Source organism: Columba livia, chromosome 6, assembly GCF_036013475.1.
Source record: "Columba livia isolate bColLiv1 breed racing homer chromosome 6, bColLiv1.pat.W.v2, whole genome shotgun sequence".
In the NCBI taxonomy this organism is placed as follows: domain Eukaryota; kingdom Metazoa; phylum Chordata; class Aves; order Columbiformes; family Columbidae; genus Columba; species Columba livia.
Window position 1 is genome coordinate 20,171,291 of NC_088607.1, and position 20,739 is coordinate 20,192,029.

General features: G+C 41.7%; 1 protein-coding gene across 2 annotated transcripts; it reads left to right on the plus strand.

Annotated features, from left to right (window-relative positions):
* The first annotated feature begins 483 nt into the window (after positions 1-483).
* Positions 484-19,158, plus strand: RPP30 (ribonuclease P/MRP subunit p30). Of its 2 annotated transcripts, none has more exons than XM_065067436.1 (11): positions 484-801; positions 1,842-1,897; positions 2,217-2,273; positions 2,918-2,992; positions 3,548-3,619; positions 9,235-9,324; positions 11,408-11,524; positions 15,011-15,040; positions 15,426-15,463; positions 16,598-16,677; positions 18,709-19,158. In XM_065067436.1, the coding sequence occupies exons 1-11, from the start codon at positions 720-722 to the stop codon at positions 18,816-18,818; spliced, it is 807 nt and encodes a 268-aa protein (XP_064923508.1). In that variant the 5' UTR covers positions 484-719; the 3' UTR covers positions 18,819-19,158. The 2 variants fall into 2 exon arrangements, with proteins under 2 accessions (XP_064923508.1, XP_064923509.1); XM_065067437.1 differs by lacking the exon at positions 484-801 and adding an exon at positions 1,381-1,417.
* The last annotated feature ends 1,581 nt before the right edge of the window (positions 19,159-20,739 follow it).

Genomic DNA, 20,739 nt, shown 5'->3' on the forward strand with positions numbered 1-20,739 from the left:
TATTTGACTACTGGTCAGTTACAATTCCTCAGTCCTTTTGCATGTTAGGAGATATCTCTTGATATGGCAGCTTGGTGCTCTCTTTCACTTTTTTTTTTTTCTTTTTCTTTTTGCTAACATAGGAAAGACAAGCCATTTCAATAACCAGAAAGGATTAATTTTTACTTTTTGTTTGTTTGTTTGTTTTGTTTTTTTTTTTTTTGTTATTAACGGTGTTCAGGAAGAGCACAACTAATTTAACTGGTGCTACTTCAGCGGAGCAAGGTTACTGCTCCACCTGCTGGGTACAATACAAGATTGGGCTCTCTGGAGAGCGAAGTGCCCTTGCTGCTCTGCTCCAGCTGTGCAGAGTGGCAAAGAACCAGTTTTAATCTCCTTCAGCCACAGGTTTAATCTTCTTCAGAGACAGATGTGATCTTTCTCAAAGCCCCGCCCGAGAAATTGACCACACAGGCTTTCCCCGGGTCACGCAGCCCTTCGGTGGAGCGCCTGCGACCGAAGAGCGCCCGGGATTATGTGAAACACCCTCTTCGCTTGCTGCTATGGTTCTGTAGCTGCCGCTGGCGAATACAGCCAGGCTGACCCCCGTCCTGCGGGGTCCGGCCCTCCCGCACCGGACGGGACTACAAAGGACTACAAGCCCCAGGCTGCCGCGGCGGGGCGGTGCCGGGTGTCGCGTTGTGCCGTGCCCGCCCGCGGCCCGCCCTGCCGCGCACAGCATGGCCGGCTTCGCCGACCTGAACCTGCCCCAGGGACCGGACAAGAAGAGTCTGCAGAGCCTACTGGAGGCCGCAGCGCACCGTGAGTCGCTGCCCCGGGCAAGGCGGGAGCGGACAGGGCGGCGGGGCCGACCCGGGGCTTGGGTCGGCGGCGGGGTCGGGGCTGGGGAGGGCAGGGCCCGGGCAGGAGCGCGGCTCCGCCAGGCTGGTGCGAGCACAGCGTGAGTCCCTGCGCTGAGCTTTCCCCCTTGTGGGTTGAACCTCGCCATCTGCCTGCCGAGGGGTCGGCTTTCCCCTCCCTCCTCTGCCCCTTCACCTTGCTGAGCAGCGAGGAGAGCTGGGGTTGTGCCTTGCAGGATCTGACTCTGCCCGTTTATCCCGGTGCAGCAGTTCCGGTGGGTTTTTTGTTTGTCTGTGTGTGTGAGCGGGTTGTTTGTCTTGGTTTGTTTTTTTTTTTTTGTTTTTTTTTTTTTGTGTGTGTGTGTGTGGGGGTGGTTTGTTGTTTTGTTTTTGTTTTTTTTTTTCCTCCCCCCCCATTGTGGACACATTTTCGCCCCTGACGTTTCTTATTACCTAATTTTCCTTTTTCTGCAGAACTGCCATGCAGCCAGATGCTGCCTGTCTAGTGGTTGGCGGGCGGTTTGTCTTGTGTATTTCTTCCTCTTACCCCTGGTGAATGAGACCTTTCCGTCAGTTTTGTCAGTATCATTTTGAATGCTCGCCTTGCCTTCTGCTGTAGTTGTTGTCTCTCCCAGCTCTGCGTTTTCTGCGGTTTTAACAACTATCCTGAATGTCCTTAACCATTTTCCCTAAAGAAAGCCATCAACAGGATTGAACTAAGACATAATCTTCGGGGAGCCCAACTCCATTATTCCTGTTTATAATAGCACTGCTATTGACTAAGTGTTGTCGGGATGGCATGTTTTAAAAGCCAAACAGTGGGGGTTTTTATGTTAAAGCACTTTTTGGGTTAATTAATCTTCAGAAAAAATAATGTGAAGGGTAAGTGTGCCTGTGACTATTAATTTTGAGACATTGATGAGTGTTTAACAGGTTTCTGTTTGGATTTGTTTCCATTAGTTTACTAGGCAAAATATTCTTACGGTGTGTTTTCTTTTTCAGTGGGATATTCTACAGTTGCTCTTAATCATGTCATTGATTTTAAGGAAAAGAAACAGGTAATTTTGTTTGGGTCATTTATTTTTAGTGTGCTTTCTTCTGTAAACTTACATGCCTTATTACATGTTCCCAAACAGCTTTATCTGCAGAATGCACGTTTAGATGCAAGTACAAATGCCTGAATTTGTAACAGAACTCCCCTTTTATAATTTAGTGTAACTGCACTGGAGTTAACTTTTAATATGGTCCATGTGTTGTCCCTGGAAAATAGTTTTGCTAGCAGGGCAAATTTCTTTTTAGGATTGGAGTACAGCTTTTGTTTACATTATAAACTTAACCCATGACATTTTGAATAACTTTGTTTTGTTCTCTTTTAAGGAAATCATCAAGCCAGTGTGTCCTTCAGAGCTGTTTCCATCTTTGCCTATTGTACAAGTATGTCTAGTTACGTTCCATCTATGTATTATTATTCTGAGTTATGTTTTTTACTGTAGTGTGTTTGTATATGTGATTTTGTATATCACATTTTAACAAAAAAAGATAAATTTTTCTATTGCTTGATTATTAGAACTTCCAGCATTGGAAGAACGATGCACTCCTATGAGAGTAGACTCTCTTCATTATTTTAGAAATTATTAAAGAAATAGCTTTGTGTGAATTTTGAATCTTCTTGTATTTGAATAATTACAGTATGATTCTTGAAATTTGAGTTTTCGAAATAACTTCCTGGTTTTGATGAAGCAAGTTTTGCATGTAATGAACCAAGTCTATATTTCAAATCACTGACATGCATGAATTCAGGAACTGCTTTTGCTTGTAGTCGGGGCTTACCTGGGAAACCATAGCAGTATTAAAACATACTCAGTTTTTCTGCATAATTTTCCCTCCTTCCTTCTTTCGGAAAACAAAATTATAAATCAATATAATATAGGGAAGTGCAGCTACAGACTTTAGAAAATCAATATAGGCAAGAATATGAGCAAGACGCCATTTTCTTTTTATGGCAGACAGGATGAAAGTTGCCACATATTATTGCTTTGGAGTGTTTAAAGTCTTTTGTATTATTTCTTTTTTTGTAGGGGACATCTAAAAGAATTAAAGTCTTAACCCGGTTAACACTTGTTGTTTCTGATCCTTCTCACTGTAATCTCTTGGTAAGTATATTCAGTATTTTAATTTGCCAGTTTTTATTTCCTTTTCTCAATGAATGAATCAAATTTTGGAAATTGTATGAGGAGAACTTCATGAATTTTATAGAACGCTCAGCAGTGATTTCTCAAATCACATCTTTAGCAAATAAAGTGATAATGGAGAGTTGCAGACTTACAAGACTCATTATGGTTTCTGTTTATCATTTGCCAATATGGGACAACAGTTCTGTCCCCTGGTTATTTTCTTTGATTTCTGGACTTTTGTACATAAACTAGAAGTCTATGAGCAAACCCTGTGCCTGTTTTAGTGCTACATAATCCAAAGCTAAAGGTGTAAGTGCCTTACTAGGTGGGTGAGAGAAGCCTCAAAATGAGAATGAATAACTTCACAGTATGGCTCACTGCAGAGAAATACTATGTAATTGGAAGATTATAGGCTTTGTTTTAATACTTGAAAGTGAAAAAGGGATTTTCTTCTAATTATTTTGATTGTAACTGTTGTGAATAGGTTTGGTCTTTGTCCAAATTTAAGGTAGTAATGGTTTCCTCCTTCTGTAGAGATCAACATCTGCAAATATAAGGTTATATGACATCATAGCAGTATTTCCGAAGACTGAGAAACTGTTCCATGTAAGTATGATCATCTGATCAGTAATGACTGTTCAATAACTTTTGATGCCTTGGGCTAGTTTGGCTACATGCTTTGTTTAGATTTTATTTCCCATTTTGTACAGGCCTGCATTTCATGGGGCTAATTAAGCAACATAGGCTGCCTGGTGAATTGATGGACTGGGAAGGTTGGTAGGGTTTGCAGGAGACTGCAGGGCCTTGAGGTGACTGGTTAAAGTCTAAAACATCTACCTGATGAACGGATTCGTTTGCCGCTGTGCAGTGATTTCCTGTGCATGTCTTGTACTCTACTGAGTACTCCTTTCTAGCGAGGAGAGAAAACATCCTTCTTTTTTTCTAATACAGATATATATATATATATATACACACACACACTATCAGCGTGTGGAAAACTTCCTGTCTGGAACTTCTGAAACTTCTCAAACTCTGACAGCTTCCCCAAAACACATTTGCAGTCTTCTGCTAGCACCAGTTGTTCCTGGTCTCTGAAATGACAGTGGAAGTGGGAGGATTTTAAAGCAGAACTAATGTGGTTCTGAAAGATACCTTCTTCCTTTTAGTCTTGGATCTTCTCTTGGAGGTTTCCCCAAATGAGTAGCTCATCTGTTTTTCTTTCTTTTTCTTTTTATTTCCTTGTTGTAAATCAAAAGAATAAGAGAGAGTTCAAGTTGTCATAGCATCTTATGAGAAGATAAAATAAATTTACCAAAAGTAAATATGCCTGATTAAATGTAACAACCCTTGCTCCATTGCCAGGCTGAGATTTCTGGGTTTGTTTTGTTTTGAGTGTTTTAGATGCTCAAGCTGAGTGAGAGTATTGTGACTTCATGATATGTTTGTTACTTTGCCTGCCAAGATGACCATTGGGGCTGTATGAAAGTAGAGCAACCCAGGGGGGAATACTTGAAGGGCAGACAGTCATTTCCTCCCTCAGATTTTATTCTGGCTGTTAAGAGCAAACTTGCAACTGAAAACTGCCTCCAGGAAATTTGTGAGTCCTTGAAGGTGTTGCTCTATCAGTGTTACTGAACAAATGCTGGTGTCTGCAGCAGTGGTAGCGCTCTAAGCGTGCTAGTGAGAGAAAATAGGGGGTGTGAGTAATTTTCAAAACCTTAGTTAGGATTAAATTGCCACCTTAGCCCAACACTTGTTTCTTGCATTGGCTTCTGTTAATACAAATGCAAGTATTTTGAACAAACATCTCTATATTCAGTCACTTCTGTGATTTTTAGAAAAACAAGGTGTTGCAAGTGTGTTTGACTGAAGAAGATATTTACTGTAATTTTTAGAGGTGATACCTAAATACAGTGATATGCAGTAGTTCCTCAGCTGTTACTAACAGCACTGAACATCACTTTGTCTTCCAACTTTTATCTATAGATGCTTTATCTTGAATAGGCTCTTCCTACAATAAATATTTGTAGTTTTAAAACACCATCCAAGGCAGAATGATCTCAGTTAGCTGGGTGATAGGTGTTAGTTATCTTTGTGTCTCATATTTTTAATTAAATTGTTCTCCAATAGCTGATGTGGGTGGCCTGATAAAGTGCAGCATCTGGAAGCAAGTAATTTTTTTGTCAGAGTGTTTTATCTTACAAAACCCAAAATTGTGACATTGACCTGTTGCAAGCTCATAAATAATAACATTAGCTCTGACTCAGAAGAGTAGGTAGAAGCATCCTGTCTCTCTTAGCCTTGGCAGGCAGCAGACAGGCATGCAGTAAAGCAGCACGAAGAAGGCACAGGGACACCAAAAGCAAGCGTGAATCTCTTCGGAGAAGTGCCAGAATTTGCTTTCAAAGAGTGCCTGTCAGTATAAAAGCAAGTTTGGTTTTGTTTGCGCTTTTTTTTTTTTTTTTTTTTTTAAGCTAAAGCTACTTTCTAGTACTGCTGAGTACCTGTTTTGACACATTAAAGTGATATTCTTTGGTTTTATTTTTCTAAATTATTACCCCTCCTTTTTGAAAACTTGTCCAAGTAAAGTACAAAGCAAGAGGCTGTAGAAGAAGGTGAACCTTAAAGAATCTCTCAGCAGAACAATTTAAGCATTAATTGTAACAGTTACAGCGTAATGAAACATTTGACTGCTTTTTTTTACCTTCAGGAGATTTTAGGATTCTTAGGGGCATGAGAGAGGTGAATAGTTGCACGATACTTTTGGTGGTCACTCTCAACCTCTTTCTTGTGGTCTCTGATATCTCGCTTCTCAGGTGAGATCAGTCAATTTATTGTGTGTTAAAATAATCACCTGAAGCCAGGTAATCAGCAAGAGCATGCAGTGCTGTTTTTGGGGAAAAGGGCTCTGTTTCATTTAAGGGTAGCTGTATTTTATTTTTAGCTGTATCTTGATTTCAGCAGCTGGATGTCTGGTTGCAGCAGAGGTTAAGCTGGCATAAACAGCCACTTGGTTTTTGCACGTCCCTGTCTGCTCTGCTGGTGCAGCTGCTTGCTCAGCTCGATGGCACTTTGGTTTGAGGAACATGGTTTTGGCTGAAAAGTAACCAGTTTTTGCCAGGTTGTTTTGTAGGCAGGTCCACTTTCCCGCTCTGATTCAGCGTTCAGCCACGCGGTTAGTTGTGCCGGCACGAAGAGGATGGCTGTGCTCTGGGCAGGCCAGCGCAGGCAGCGACTGCCGAAGCTGATGCTTGCAGGTGATGGACAGTGTGTTAGGAAGGCAGGAGGACTGTCTACAAATCCACCTGTGGTGCTTCCATACTGGCAGCAATTTGAGCTGGTGAGAGAACCCAAGCGTGTCTCTCGCAAATTGTATGAGGTGAAAGACTTCATCCTTACATGTTAACATTCAGGGCAGATTTGGATGCTTGCCTTTTGTTTAAAGCTTCTAGGTTTTCTAACTCTCTGTGGAGAGCTGTGTTGGTTTTGTAGAGGTATCAGCAGGGTGAGTCTAGCACAGGTGATGTTATGCATGGAGTCTCAGCATATACCTCTGACTCTTATGACTCACAGATGTGTCACTGTTAAAGCCTAGGGTAGGTCTTGCACCACAAATTAACTTTGTATTTTAAAACTGTCTGTTAATAACATTACTTCCACAGCATCATCTTTCTCACCAACAATTTGGCACTTGTACTATTCTAAATAGAACAGGATTTTTCATGTGTTTGTGAAAGAAATATGTGACTGTTTGAGATACACTCTAATTTTAGCATGGCCCAAAACCAGTCTGTGTCCTCTTGTCATGAGCCAGGGAAGCTTTTCTGTGACTGTGGCAGTGATATGTACTGAAAGATGTACACAAATTCTTCAAATAATTTATATCCTGAGGCATATAGGGAAGCTGTGTTTGCCAAGGTAATTGTAGAACATGCTCCTTTATAAAATCTCCCAAGAGGATCGTTTAGGGCTGCAACAGGAGTGCTTGCTCCGTGCCATCAGTAAGGTCTGTCCCTGTTGCTTCTAGAAATCTTTGCTTTTTAAGATTTCTGACTGTTTTAATCATATTAGTTAGTTCTGCCTGCTGTTTGTAAGCCATTAGCAGATTACCAGTATCTAAAAATATGTGTCTGAGAATGTAGTGCAAAGCCAGATTTCATTGTTTATTCCTAAAACGTTTGTCAAAGGTTTCCTCAGGCCATCCAAGCAGTGGTGAATGTATTTATTCCTGTCTGTCTGAAGTTCCCCAGCAGATGGGGCTCCTGCCTGCAGTGTGGCTGGGCAGGCACTGGGCTCAGTGACTGCTGCATATCGTCTGTATGAAGTCTTTGCACTTCAGATCCTTTCAGCAGGCAGGGTGTAGCTTTAACTCGCCTGTGTGTGTGACTTGTCCAGAAGCCAAAGCCAGGGTGAACATTGGAGTGTTTGGAGAAATCTGCTCTCCAACTTTCCATGCAGTGCAGGAGTTCCTCCTTATGGGGAGGTACGACTCTTAATTTTGTTTTTCCGTGGTGGTGTTTTTTCTGAAATGTTCTCGTCACTGGAATCCTGTAGATATTTGGGTCACTCCCTTTCCCACTGTGCTCTAATTTGCAAAGTGGAAAAGAGTTTTCCAGTGTTTATGGAACTGATTAGGAAGACTTATTTTCTCATCACACAGGGCAACTTGTGTGTTTCTGATATGTATTCTTGCTTTTCTTCATTTTCAGCTTTTTTCTGTTCCTGAATTTCTTATGGCCTCAGTGGCAGCTTTTCTAGCACATGATTCAGAACTACTTGCACTGTGCATGTTCCCATAAATCACCTCTGCCTAGATGGTTGTTTGTACACCTCATAAGAAAAGGGTTAAAACTGGCTGTAGTAGGGCTAAACTTACACATGCAAGTCTAATTAGATGCAATAGATTCCGACTGTGTCCAACCTAATAGGGTTGGTAAAAGTGGGGCATGAAGATAAAGTTTAGTCTGGATGGCCTGGCAGAAACATTTTAACATCAAAAACCTTGTGGTTTGCTGGATCTTTGAATTGCCTGCATGTGTGCTGTGGCTCTCTTGTCTACGAGGGAGTACTATCCACAGCTAAGAAACATTCCTAAACCTGGCCCTCTGCTCTCTTCTCCATTCAAATTTTGTGTGAACCACCTAGAAGACTAGTTTGCAAAGCAACAGCCTGCGCTGCACTACAGCAGAGCACAGCTGCCCCGTGGGACCCCCTGCAACCCCCACCGCTTCTGTGCTGGTGCAAGTAGGGATGAATGGCTGGCACCTGGCCCAGGTGTATTTGGAGTAGTTGCTGGCAGGTTTCTGAAAGCATAGAGTTCCCCTACATGTAGAAAATTCCTTTTCAACATCTTCAGCCCACTTTATCTTCTTTGTTACGACACTGCTTACAGACATTAATCTATCTGCGTAATCATCTTTACAGGCTAGGCATATACAATTTCTACATGTTTTGTGTGCATGAGATATGTAAATCAAGGGCTCCTTTTTGTGTGTATTTTATCTGTATGTCAGCATGGAGACTCTCCACTCTTTGTTCGTTCCTTCCCTCTGTTAATACAGGCTGTAAATTGTGATGTGAATCCAAAGGTAAGCTTTTAGACTGTGACCTCCAGTGCCATTTCTCCAGAGGTGTGGCTTTCAGGAAGGGCTGCACGTTCCCCACCCAACCAGGAAGACGAGGCCCTGTGGATCAGCCTCCAGTACTGGGCATGCGGCACCACCAGTCACTGTCTAATGTTCTGCTTCTGTTTCGATTTTTTTCTTGGTTGCTTTTGGTAAAAATATTTAATCTGTAGAACAAATGGTTGCTACACTGGAATTAGAGTGTTGGGTAAGGGGCAGTTCCTTGGATGTTCCTTTTGTAATTAGCTGCTGAGTCTTTTTGCCAAAAGCCAGCATTGCTTCTGCACATCTTATATGAGATAGGAGCAAAGCAATAAATATTTTCTTTGGGTCGATCAGTATTTTACTGAAAAAGTAGTTCTGTAAGTGAGAGAAGGCTTGGGTTTTGATCCTGAAATGTTCTAGCTGTGCATCTGTAGCCCTGCTGTTTTATTGGCATACTGCAAGGCATAGTACCTCTTCATTTTAAACCTGAACTCACCCTCGTGGGACGTTTGTTGTATTAAGAAATGAAGGAGAGCATCACTGCACCTGAAGTTGAATACGCATTTTTTGGCATATTTGTTATTATAATCTGTTCCTATTTCTTTGCTATAGATTGCTTGCACAACTCTAGATGTTGATCTGGTATGCATAAATGTAACAGAAAAGCTGCCATTCTACTTCCGAAGGCCCCCTGTGAATATGGTAAATTTACATCTAAATTGTTTTCTTGCTGTTAAATTCTGTATTTAATGTCAGTCTGAGTTGAATTTCCTACCATTTCACTCCCACCATTCCCATCCAAGTGTTCTTTTATTTTCTTGCATAATGTGTAGTGTTGTTTCAGATGTCCTTCTCTTTAAGGCCTCCACTGCAGCATTTAATACACAGTGATGTTCTTTTTTTCTTCTTCATATCCCCCACTTAAGAAGGCAGAAGTGGTGTTCCCAAGGAATGGAAACAGAACCTTCAGGCCACTACTATGCTAAGCAGTGAGATGTGGTGTTATTGCTGACTAAGCTGCTTCCCAAACCAGAAGTGGTACAGCTGTGTCAGAATAGATAAACAGCCCTGTGATTTAAAAGACAGGAGGATGTGAATGACAGTTATTTGGAGGACAACTGTATTGAATCCATACTTAGACAAAGGAATGTCTTGGCAAATGAACCAAATGTGCAATTGCTAAATATCTGCTGTGGGGTACAAGATGACTATCAGCATGGATCAAATATTTTGTTAATACAGTTCTGCCTACTGTTGGTGGTTTGCCAGAAAGCTTAATCTGAACGTGCTCATAGATAAACTATTTTTTTCCTCTGAGTATCTGTCAAGATTCATTCTGCATGGGCATTCTTGGCTGATGTAGTCTTTAGTGCTTAAAAATTTAGATTTGGAATTGGCTAGAAATCCTACTTCCTCTTCTACAGAAAGTTTGACCTAGAATAAAACTTTTAAATTGACTAGAATTAATGCTGAAACACACATAAGGTAATACTTTGAAATTTACTACAGATCGGGAATTTCAGCATTCCAGTTGGAATAACAATTTTGTATGAAATGTTGTTTGAAAGTACCCCAGCTGCCTAAAACTCCAGCAGTTGACCCAGGTGAGGAGCTGAGTGGCTCTTGAAGCCCTGTTTTTGGAAACATTTTCTTTACAAGCTACTTAGCTTCCACACTCCCAGCTTCAAGGCAGGCTGTTTGTCAGGCTGGTTTTGTGCATCCTAGGCAGTCAGTTTTGGTGGTTGTGATGCCAGACAGATTGGCAGGCAGCTAAAGTGGTGGGGATGAAATTAAAAATCTGCTTGACTGGAAATTGGTGTATTGCCATCACCTGTTTTGGTTTTGATAAATTCACGCTTCTCTTCTTGTTTGCAGATGTTGGACCAGCTCTATGTAAAACATTTGATGTGTACATAGCTTCTGTTGTGCTTGCATGCAGAGGTCATGCATGGATGGGAGCTAAATTAATTCCATCTGTATTCAGTTACTGGACTCTCTTACAGTATTGACATTGCAGCATTTTTTAATTATATGAGCATAAAGGATAGAGTAACATTTCAGGCAAACATAGTCTAGGCCATGGAACAAAGCTCCTAGCTTTGAATTGTGTCTTTATTGCTAACTCACTGTGTCCTATAGCAAGCTGCTTAACATTTCTTTGTGTGTTTGCAAAACCAAGAATACTAAGCTTTTTGTGAGGTACTTTGACAGACAACAAAGGATTTTAAAGCAGCTGAAAATATAACCAGTATTACTATTTGGAATCCCTCCTGTGATTTACTGTTATTTAACATTCTCACAAAGACTGGAGTATGCTGTGAGACAGGAGAGAAGGGTTCTCATCATTGCTGCTTTTTTGCAAGGACAAATTCCTCATCTGCCAGATGCAGGTACTGTGGGAAGCCGTGGTCCTGTTTAGAGCAGTCTGTGGGGTTAGAGGAGGAGGGTCCTCAAAATTTCAAGGCTTCTTCCTGACCAGCAAATACTTGTCTCCTCAACTGTGATAGTGGAAAGTGAATTACAACTAATAAGTGGTTGGTATTTCTTTGTTAAATCTTATTTATCTGTCATACCAAGATTCAAGTATACATATCTGGGGTACAGTGAAACCTTCTCTCTCACCCCTTTCATGCTGTGCTATGCTCTTGCTGGAACAATTCCACCTCAATTTTTTCATATATAGCACAATTAAACTGAGAATAAGCTGCATCAATAATAGACAGCAGTTGTTAGATTGTTATGCTTCTGTCCTTTTGATTTTTTGATCACTTTCTTTCATGTGAAGGCAATAGATCGAGGCATTTTCTTTGAACTTCTTTACACACCCGCCATCAAAGACTCCACAATGAGAAGATACACAATTTCAAATGCAATCAGCCTGATGCAGATCTGCAAAGGGAAGGTAAGTTCTCAAAGTGAAAACAAGCTAATTAATTCAGTTCAAATTCTTCTGGAGTTGTACAGACTGAGCCATTTTAAATGAGTTTGATTGTGGAGTTTCTGAAGCTGTGACTGAATCTTTGCCTACTAATACAAGGACACAATTATTCTAGCTCCAGATACTTCCAGCCATGCACCACTGCATGCTTTCTTCTTAAGTAGTCAAACTGTTAGATTCTCTTTTTGGAACAAGCTAGCTGTTATTATGGTAGGCAATATTCAAAACAAATGTTGAAAAAAAAAATAAAAATGTCAGAGACCTAATGTTTGCACTAGAACTGAAATCCACACATTTCATATTTCTGATGGACCAAAAGCTCTATTTTGGTAGTGTACCTTGAATATAGAGGGTAGAAAATATAAAGAAAAAAGTAGAAATCATGTTTTATTAAAAGTAAATTCCCAGTGTACAAAACAGACCCAAGAGCTAGCTGGCTATCAGCCAGGGCTTTCCTGCAGTCAGCTGCATTCTTCCCTGCTACTGAAACCTGAGGAAGAAGTAATGCTTGCAGCTGAGACGCCTGTAATCCATTGCTTTCATAACTTACCTCCTCCTAGGCTGCCAGGCTAAGCTGCCTGTCGTGCTGGGTCCTCTCAGGCCATTTTTTTTTTGTTTTTTAAAGGGAAGCATATCATAATGCATATCCAAGTCAAAAGAGATTGTAGCTCCTACCACCTTGATTGGAAACAGCCTTTTCTGCACTTAGCTGGTCCAGAGAAGCTGAAATTGGCATTACTGCTCAGATCTAGTCTGAAGTGGGATATACAGCTTGGAAGGCCAATTAAAAGCAGATCCGTCATTACCTCTGTTCCTCTCAGGCATGGCAGCCTATTCTATAGGATAGCATAGTGGGTCAAGCAGATTCATTCTCTTGGTGCTCCAGAAGAAAGTGAGTATTTGCATGGCCTTTCCTGAGAAGCCCAGCTCTGGGAGTTAATCGTGCAAAATGCTGACTTTGAGTTGAGGTACACACACACACAAACCCTTTCCTTTGGGTTTCCTTTTTGCCAGTGCTCCTCTTTCCACCACAGTTACTGATTTAGAGAGCATCAGTTGAGTTGGTGTCACAAATAGAACAAGTGAGATGTTCCAGCACTCGGTCTGTGCACAGTGCCCTTTCTTTCTGCATCTGTCAGTCCAGTGTTATCATCTGTGCCTGGAAGGGTAATCAGTTGGAGCTGGAGATGACGAGTCATTGTTAGGCGCTGGACGAGCTAGGTGAGGACTGCTAGCTTGCCTTTATTTTTTGTCTCCAGGTGCAGTACCTGGTGGGCCAGCATATGTTGTCTGTTTCTCACAGGCAGTTTGAATCCATCAGTTATATAAAGGCCTTTTTTTAAGAGATATGGGATGGCTGGTCCATAGGCTGCTTGCATTGATGCCTGGCACACAGCTCTTGCCGTCTGTAACCTACAGTTGCTGAACTTATAGCAGCTTTTGGATCCCTTTGTTCCTTTCTCGTTGTAGTAGGGCAGAGAATCTTGTAGAAATTTACTGGTGTGCTCAGAGCCAGTGCTGAGCAGAGTCCTTAAAACATGTTAAAATGTGTAGGGAGTGAGAGAGGGACTTGCCTGCCTTGCCAGACAGAAGGTGTGTGTACCCACAGTTCCTTACCTCCTGTGTTTTGGTAACTGAGTGTGTATACTGTGCCTGGAGCAGTGCACTGAACAGCTTCTGTCTCTTTACGTGAGGAGGTAATGCTTTGCCTTTGAGTTCTTCCCTTTAGCCCTTCCCTTGGGTTTGCCTTGGACTGCCTCTCCTTCACTCACTACCAGTGCTTTTCTTGTCTGCTCTTGTTTCCTTCTTGTGTCCTACCCGACCCCTAATTGGAAACCATCTGCCTTTGAACCAGGCAGAGAGCATCTCCAATTGCAGCATGAACCATGATCCCATGATGGTTCAAGATGGTTGACACAGCTGCTCTGGGAGCTTCTCTGAGCCTGGGAGACAGGCACTGGTTGTTACAGGTCAGAGCAGGATACTTAAATTTTCCCAGCAAACTCTTGCACTCAGCACCAGTGAAGCTCAATAGCACCCTTGGGATCCATAGTGCAGTCATTGTAAAGGTGAACTACACAGGAAGAAATGTCCTGGTGTCCATCATGATATGTGCTATTAAGTCACTTTCATGTATGTGTTGCTTCAGTTTCTTACTTGCCTTATGATAAGGCAGAGTTGTATGTCCCAACCCTTGCTCCTCAGCACGTGAGGAAACATTGGGCAGTGTGAACATTCAGTCATTTCCTTGCGAATAGCTATTTAATGGGTTGCGTTCCAGCTGCACACAGAGCATTCTCTTCCAGTGTCTGCCCTGCTCTTGGTGCTGGGGAGGTGGCATGACAAGCAAAGCAGTGCAGGAAAGGGATCAAAAGCCCCACCTCGTAACTGGAGGTGGTGTGATGTGTTGGTGGTATTGATGTCAGAGAGGGCGAGTCTTTCGCTGCCTCAGTACAATTCTTATTCCCACCCACTCAAGCAGGAATTCCCAAGGCCTTTTATTCAGTATCATAAAAGGTGCAAGGATTTTTTTTTTTAGTGCAAAACAGTCTTCCCCTCGGTGAGCATCCTTGGAGATTTAACATCAGAAGAATGCTGGCAGCTGAGCTGGGATATCTGCCAGCCCCCAAGCAGTCGCATACCTGTTCTGTAGAAACCCTTTGGGAGAGAAGGGAGAAGGATTTCTGTCTGCCTCGTGATTTTCATGAGGATGCCAGTGCTGAGGGAAGTGAGTGTATGGCATGACTTGGCAGCCACTGCCTGACTGCAGACAGGTTTCCTCAACCAGTGTGAGTTTAGGGCCAATGTGAATGGGGAGGTTAGGATTGAGTTGTGCTGCAACACAGAGAGTAGGCTCTAAATTTGGGAGCACTAAACCGTCTAAAGGCACTATTTATAAGCTGCTTCTGGGGGATCTTAAGTCCATTTCCATTACAGCTCAGGTAGAGTTGTCATTTTTGTGGGGTCTCTTGCAGCTAGTGTAGATAGAGGGGGCACTTCTTAAGACAGTGTGTGCAAGTCTGAATTTCTTCTTTACCCTTAAGGTCTGTTTAAGGTCCACTATGAGAGATACAGTCTGATAGGTGCTCACTTAATGCCATCACTGACATTTATTCTTCTTAGCCTATCCCTCTAAGAGGTGCAGCACTTATTGAATTCACCTCTGCCTGTGAGAGGTTTGTAACTGCAAGGTAGGGCTTGGCCCTGTGCCCCTCTCTCTGTAGGGGACAGGGAGATAACTTGGGTTTATTCCTGTCCCCAAATTAAGATCCACGCTCTGTTAGAGTTCATTTCATCTGAGGGCATCAGGTACTCTGATGGTTAATTGGGCTCTGAGCCCAAACAGCTAATGCTCATGAAGTCTTTGCTGCTTGCTGATTTTTTTTGTTTTTCTCTCTCATTTCTTGATGCTGTGTGACAGATGAACATTTGTTCTTTTTTGTTTTCCAGAACATTGTTATATCTAGTGCAGCTGAAAGGGTAAGTCCCAGATTTTTGTTGATGTCAGAACAATTTGAAGATTTAATTAAACATATAAAAACTGTAGTTTTAAATATGGTTGCCATCTTGTGGGTTTTTTAAGTCAAGCTGTTTTACTAAAGAATTTTATTGTGGGGTTTGGCATATTTTGTTTTCTTTGGGTGGGGCTTTTTTCTGCCATGGTATTTTCAATGGCAGTTTTCTCCCAGATGAGGACTCTGTTTTTCAAAATAGTATTTCCTTGATTTCCTAGTGCATCTTGGACAGCTTGCTATTATGTAGCATTTAACCTTGCCTTCCTGATAGCCCTGTCCTATCTGCTCACATTCTGTCAAGCCTGAGAGAGATGACATGCACATATCTAACCTTCTTTGTTTTGTTTTAGCCTCTAGAACTACGGGGTCCTTATGACATTGCTAATCTGTATCCTTTCTATAAGTCAAAAACAGCAGATAACATCAACATGTGAAAGTTCAAAGTGGTTTTGAAATATTTCCATCATTCACTCTCTTTGAACTTTACATGGTGAAGCTTGTTGGTGACCAGTTCCATGAATCAGGCCTCTGAGTGGGTGTGGAAAGAGCAACAGATCTTGGTCATGGGGTGGCACAAGCAGTAACTGTAAATAGTAATGTCTGTGTTCAGCTACAGGTATGTTTTGTTGTGATATTCATTGCATATTGCATGGATGTAAGTGGAGAAATGAATAAAACCCAAAAAATCTACGGACACAGTGAACCAAACCAGAAGTTATTACTTACGATCTCCAAGGTGCCACTTCTTTGGTAGAAGAAGCTATACAATCAAGTTTATATTAAGAAAGAAAAAGTTCCTATTAGAGTACTGGTTACTTCTGAATTTTCCAGTCCTTAGTTACATATATGCTATTAAATAAGTTGTTGCATTCTAGAAACCAAGGAGAATGTGGTTTTTTTCCCCTTTTTTTAGGAATTCGGATACATTTTTACTACTTTCCCTTTCCTGTCCCACAAGCCCAAATCTGGACTGTCCCTCGAAGGGATGCAAGGGAAGCATGTTCTGAGTCGTGAGAACCGTGTGGGAGGGTGTGCAGCCTGGAAGGATTTTATGTGTGTTTCCTTTCCTCTTAAAAAGAGCAGTCAGGCTCAACCCAAATTAACATACCTAATCTGACGTCATCCCTGCTCAAGGCGGCTGGGAACTTTTCAGTTTAATGCTTTTGTATCAGACAGTGCCCTTTCCTCAAACCTGAAATTTCCCATGGGGTCATTTTTTTACTTATTATGCATATACAAATGTTCCTGTGTTGACAGACTTTTATTTTTGAAAGTAGAGCTTCTTGTCTGGAAATAAGCAACGTTGCCAGGAGCTTTCCAGGAGGGCTGCTGAGGAACTTCAGCCAGGAGAACTGGGTGCATCAGTTCCCTGCCTCTGGGTAACCTTATGCAAAATGTCACTTTGAGTTACAGCCTTGCTAATTCCCAGTTATTTGTAGAGTAAGCAAACCTACCATGCAGACAGACTTCACTATTCTCTTTGTTCCTTTCTGTGCATTTTGATCCTGAGCAAAGGTGACAGAGGTTTGCTGTTTGGCCTGTCAGAAAGTGAGGCAAAGGCAGCCGTGTCTACCAACTGCAGAGCCGCCATCCTTCATGGAGGTAAGGGAAAAGCATGTGCAAACTCTTCTAAAGAACACTTGCATTTGTTAAACTAAATTCATGTCAATGCATATTTTCCAAAAGATCTGAGACCTTATAGAGTAACTCAGCTTGAGGTTTTACCTCTTGTCCAATGCAGACAAGAGGAGCTTGTGCACCAAAGGTGTTTTATTTTCCCGTATTGCCATGTTAACAATTCAGTGGCTGAATTGATGGTGCTGTCTGTACTGGAGTACTTGCTTAACCACGTTAATAAGTCAAAAATTGTTTAGCCAAAACACAGTTCTGCTTCTTGTGCTTCATAGTGGAACTATTCCTTGTTTCAGAGAAGGTTGAATGCTGATCTCAGTGACACCAGTAGAAACTACGTCATTGACTTCAAGAAAATCAAGATGTGCGTGTTTTGCATTTCCCCTCTTGCAGCAGGAGTGCAGAAGGAGCCTTTGCCATGTCCCTTTCTGATTCTCCATTATGTAGTCTGTTCCTGACTCGCTCTTGGACCATTTTGAACTCAATGCCAAATTAAATACCATGAGTGCTTACTGCTTAGAAAAAAACGTTTCAAATAGTGTATGATGGCTTGAAGTGATTTGCTGAAACAAAACCTGCTTCCTTATGCTCTCAGCAGAGACAGCTCACAGTAGGTCTCTCCTACTTGCCCATTTTAATATTAAATCAAGTGGAAATTTAGCTCATGGCCCCCTGCACTGGAAATCAAAAGGTTTCCAGTTGTATTTTGTGTCCTAGTGTCAGCATAGCAAAGAGCTGCCACAGTTTGTGTTTCAGGAATCAATTTAGACCCTTGCTTTCTGCTGTAGCACCCATTTCTCCATCATTACCACCCCTTTTACATGCTTTTTTATTGGTTGTTAGTGTTTCTTGATTTTTGTTGTTTATTCTGATAGCAGTTTATACTGAGTAGTCTCATCTAATTTTTAATTTCTGCCTCCACCAAGGTTTGCTGGGTAGGTATGATTTCTAGTTACTTTTCCAACAGCTTGAGTTGCTCTAAGTTTCAAACTCACAGTAGGATTTGGGTTGCATCTCTTGTTTTAGCAGAGGTGGGACTTGAATCTGCTGTAATTCACAGCAGGTAGCTTTGATCTCTTGGAGAGGACATTTCTATGAACAGGGTCCTCTGCCAGCCTGCTGCTTACCTACATGAGGACAGAGTGATGGAAGAATTTTTGTCCAGTTTATGTGGAATTTCTCAAGACCGTCATCTGTCTTATCTGTGAAATTAAATAGCAGATGTAATTTCCTTGTCCCCAAAGAATACTGGCCCAGAATAAGTAGTTATATTGTTTTGGCAAGGTTCTTGGAGAGCCTCTTTGCTAACAAGGTATTTGAAGGGAATCTCTTCTACTTCAAATTTTGCAGAGAATCCTCCCACCAGTATTTTTGAAATTGTATTGGGCTCACTAGGTTGTTTAGCAAACATGAAGAGCTGGGTAACATCACACGATAGTATTGTATAGTAATGCTGAGGGTTCTGTAAATGAAGTATTTTTGAATACCATAAAGCCACTAATTTGGTATGTATAGGCAAGCCTCTGCCAATATAGCTGTGCCAGCATAGCCAGTTTAAGAATCTTGGGATATGTGAATATGTTTGGGGTTTGTTTGTTGTTGTTTGTGTGGGTTTTTTTAAGAACAGTATGTTTTGCTCAGAAACACAGAAATGCTTTTCACAGTGCTTCCAGAATGTGCCCTTCTGTGACTATTGAACTGATAAAGCCTGCTTTCCTGTGGTTTCATGTGTCTGCAGCCCCTCAACCCCTGCAGAACTCTGTTTTCTCTTACGTTTGCTGTAATTCTACACCCACCATTGGATTTCTCCCTTTAGTTTCCCCCCTCCACAAGGCAGCGTATCCCCAGCTGCTGACCATGCAGGTTGCTTACTGGCTGTGTGTGCAGGCTGGTAAACATGTTGAACTGTGCTTTGGGGCATGGACACCTGCCATTAGTATGCATTAAATGCACTAATGTCATTTTATTTGAGGTACTACAGTTTCTACTTGTATATTCCAGAAACTCGGAAGAGTGCCTGTGGGGTTGTGTACACGGTGAAGAAGCCTCGCAAGGTTGAGGAGGAAGAAACAACACTGCCAGCCTGCAAAAAAGCTAAGACTCAAGCTTGAGGACTGAACCAGTTGTCAACAGGAGCCTCCATCCCATCTTTATCCATTGTTGAGTCTTATCCCAGACTTCATCGAGCTCAGTTACTCCCTTACTGCTTTATTTAGACTGGAGAATAATTATTCTTGTGGTGTTCAGGGGAGGAAAGCTGTAGGAATGAGACTACTGTAGTTCACCACATCTGAAAGGTCATGCTGGGCTTCTGGCCAAGTTCAGGAGATTGTCTCTTCACCCTGTCTTACGTTTTCTGGAGTTAGTGCAAACTCAATGCAACGTTAGTAATACATGGAATTTTTCAGTTGTACAAGTGCATTCCTATTTTATTAAAAATGTTTTTACGAACACATGCTTTCAAAGTGTAGGTTTTGTGGTTTCTCAATTTTGAGCACATTTCTGTACTAAACCTCACAACCAGATGCCAGTAGATGTTTACCTTCAGTGACCTGTGAAGAATAATGGTGCAGTAAAAAAAACACAACTGCTTCCCATGCTGTTTTGTGATCAATGGGTATAAAGAAGATCCCAGCATCTGCCACTTACTAGGAGGTAGCTTGGATTTGTGTTACAGTAGGATTGACCTGATCTGCTTGACACGCATCCCAAAGGCCATCCCTGTCCTGCAGCTCTTATAAACCAAACAGTAACATGAGACGGTTACCATACATAGGATGGAAGAGCCCAAGGTTATGCTGAACTTGTGCTCAGCATGGTATGTTGCAGTCACAGTGTAACAGCTGGCTCACCTTGGCCTGAGCAGTCTCCACGTCACATCATTTTTACTGCATCATTTCCTTCTTTATGTCCTGGTATGGCAGTGTTGTCTATGAGAGTGTTCATTTTGCTGCCTCGTGCTTTTCTGTTTTCCTTCCTGTTGATGCCTCAGTAAATCTAATCTGGTTGCCAAAATAACAATCATAACAGATTTATAATCGGCGGAGCATTTTCAGAGCTCTTCCAAATGTTGACTGAAGTTTTGCTTTTGATTAGACCAATATAAAAATTATGTAAGCTGCTGTACTTGAGATACTCGTGAGGCAGCTTTACTGTGAATACTCCAGTTCTCTATTTGCATCTGACAACAAGTTGAGAAGTGGAAGTTATAACATGTAAAATATTGCAGAAATCTTGCAGTGGGTCATCTCTGAGCTCTCATTAATCACACTGAGCAGAATGGAGGAAGTTCTCAGTAGACTGATGGTTCTGTATAGCGCTGTTGTAATTCACAACAACATTCAACAAATAATGAAATTTTTCCTTTCTGTTATTTTATTTGTTCACTTAGTGATTTGAATCTGTTTTATTATAGATATTGGGATATTATACAGTAGTTTGTCATTTATGCACTTAGCTCCAAAGTAATGCTGTAACTAGAGAAGAAGCAGAAATGTGTTTGTCTGGTGCAATTTTCTGAATGACACATTATGTTGCCTTGGCCAGAGAATAACCTACCGTGAACAAGAGAGAAGTTGTTTGGTAGCTTGCACATGGAAAGCATATGGAGGCTTTTGAATGCTAGAGATCCTTCTTGCTACTTGTTTGACTTGATTTTAAAAATTTAATGTCTGCATCTCTGCCCTTTAAGTTGCTGCAGTGCTTCAGAACTGATTGAAAAGTTTCTTCTGCCCTGGTTTCTTGAGGCGCATTGTTCTGGCCACTTTGGTGCCCGAACAATTGGGCTGCTTCTCGGTTAGGATGATAAACAAACTGAGTTATCCAGCACTGATGTCATTTCTATTTCCTGCAAGGCATGCTCCCAGTGTCCGGGTAATTGTGCAGAAACAAGTAGTGAGTGAAGCAGTGGCTTGCAGAGAAGGGCAGCAAGCGGAACTGTCCCATAATTCTTATGGAGAAGAGTGTCCACAAATAAAGCTTATGGCTGGCAAGGTGACACTCGTGAATTATAGTGCTTGTGTGAGAAAAGAC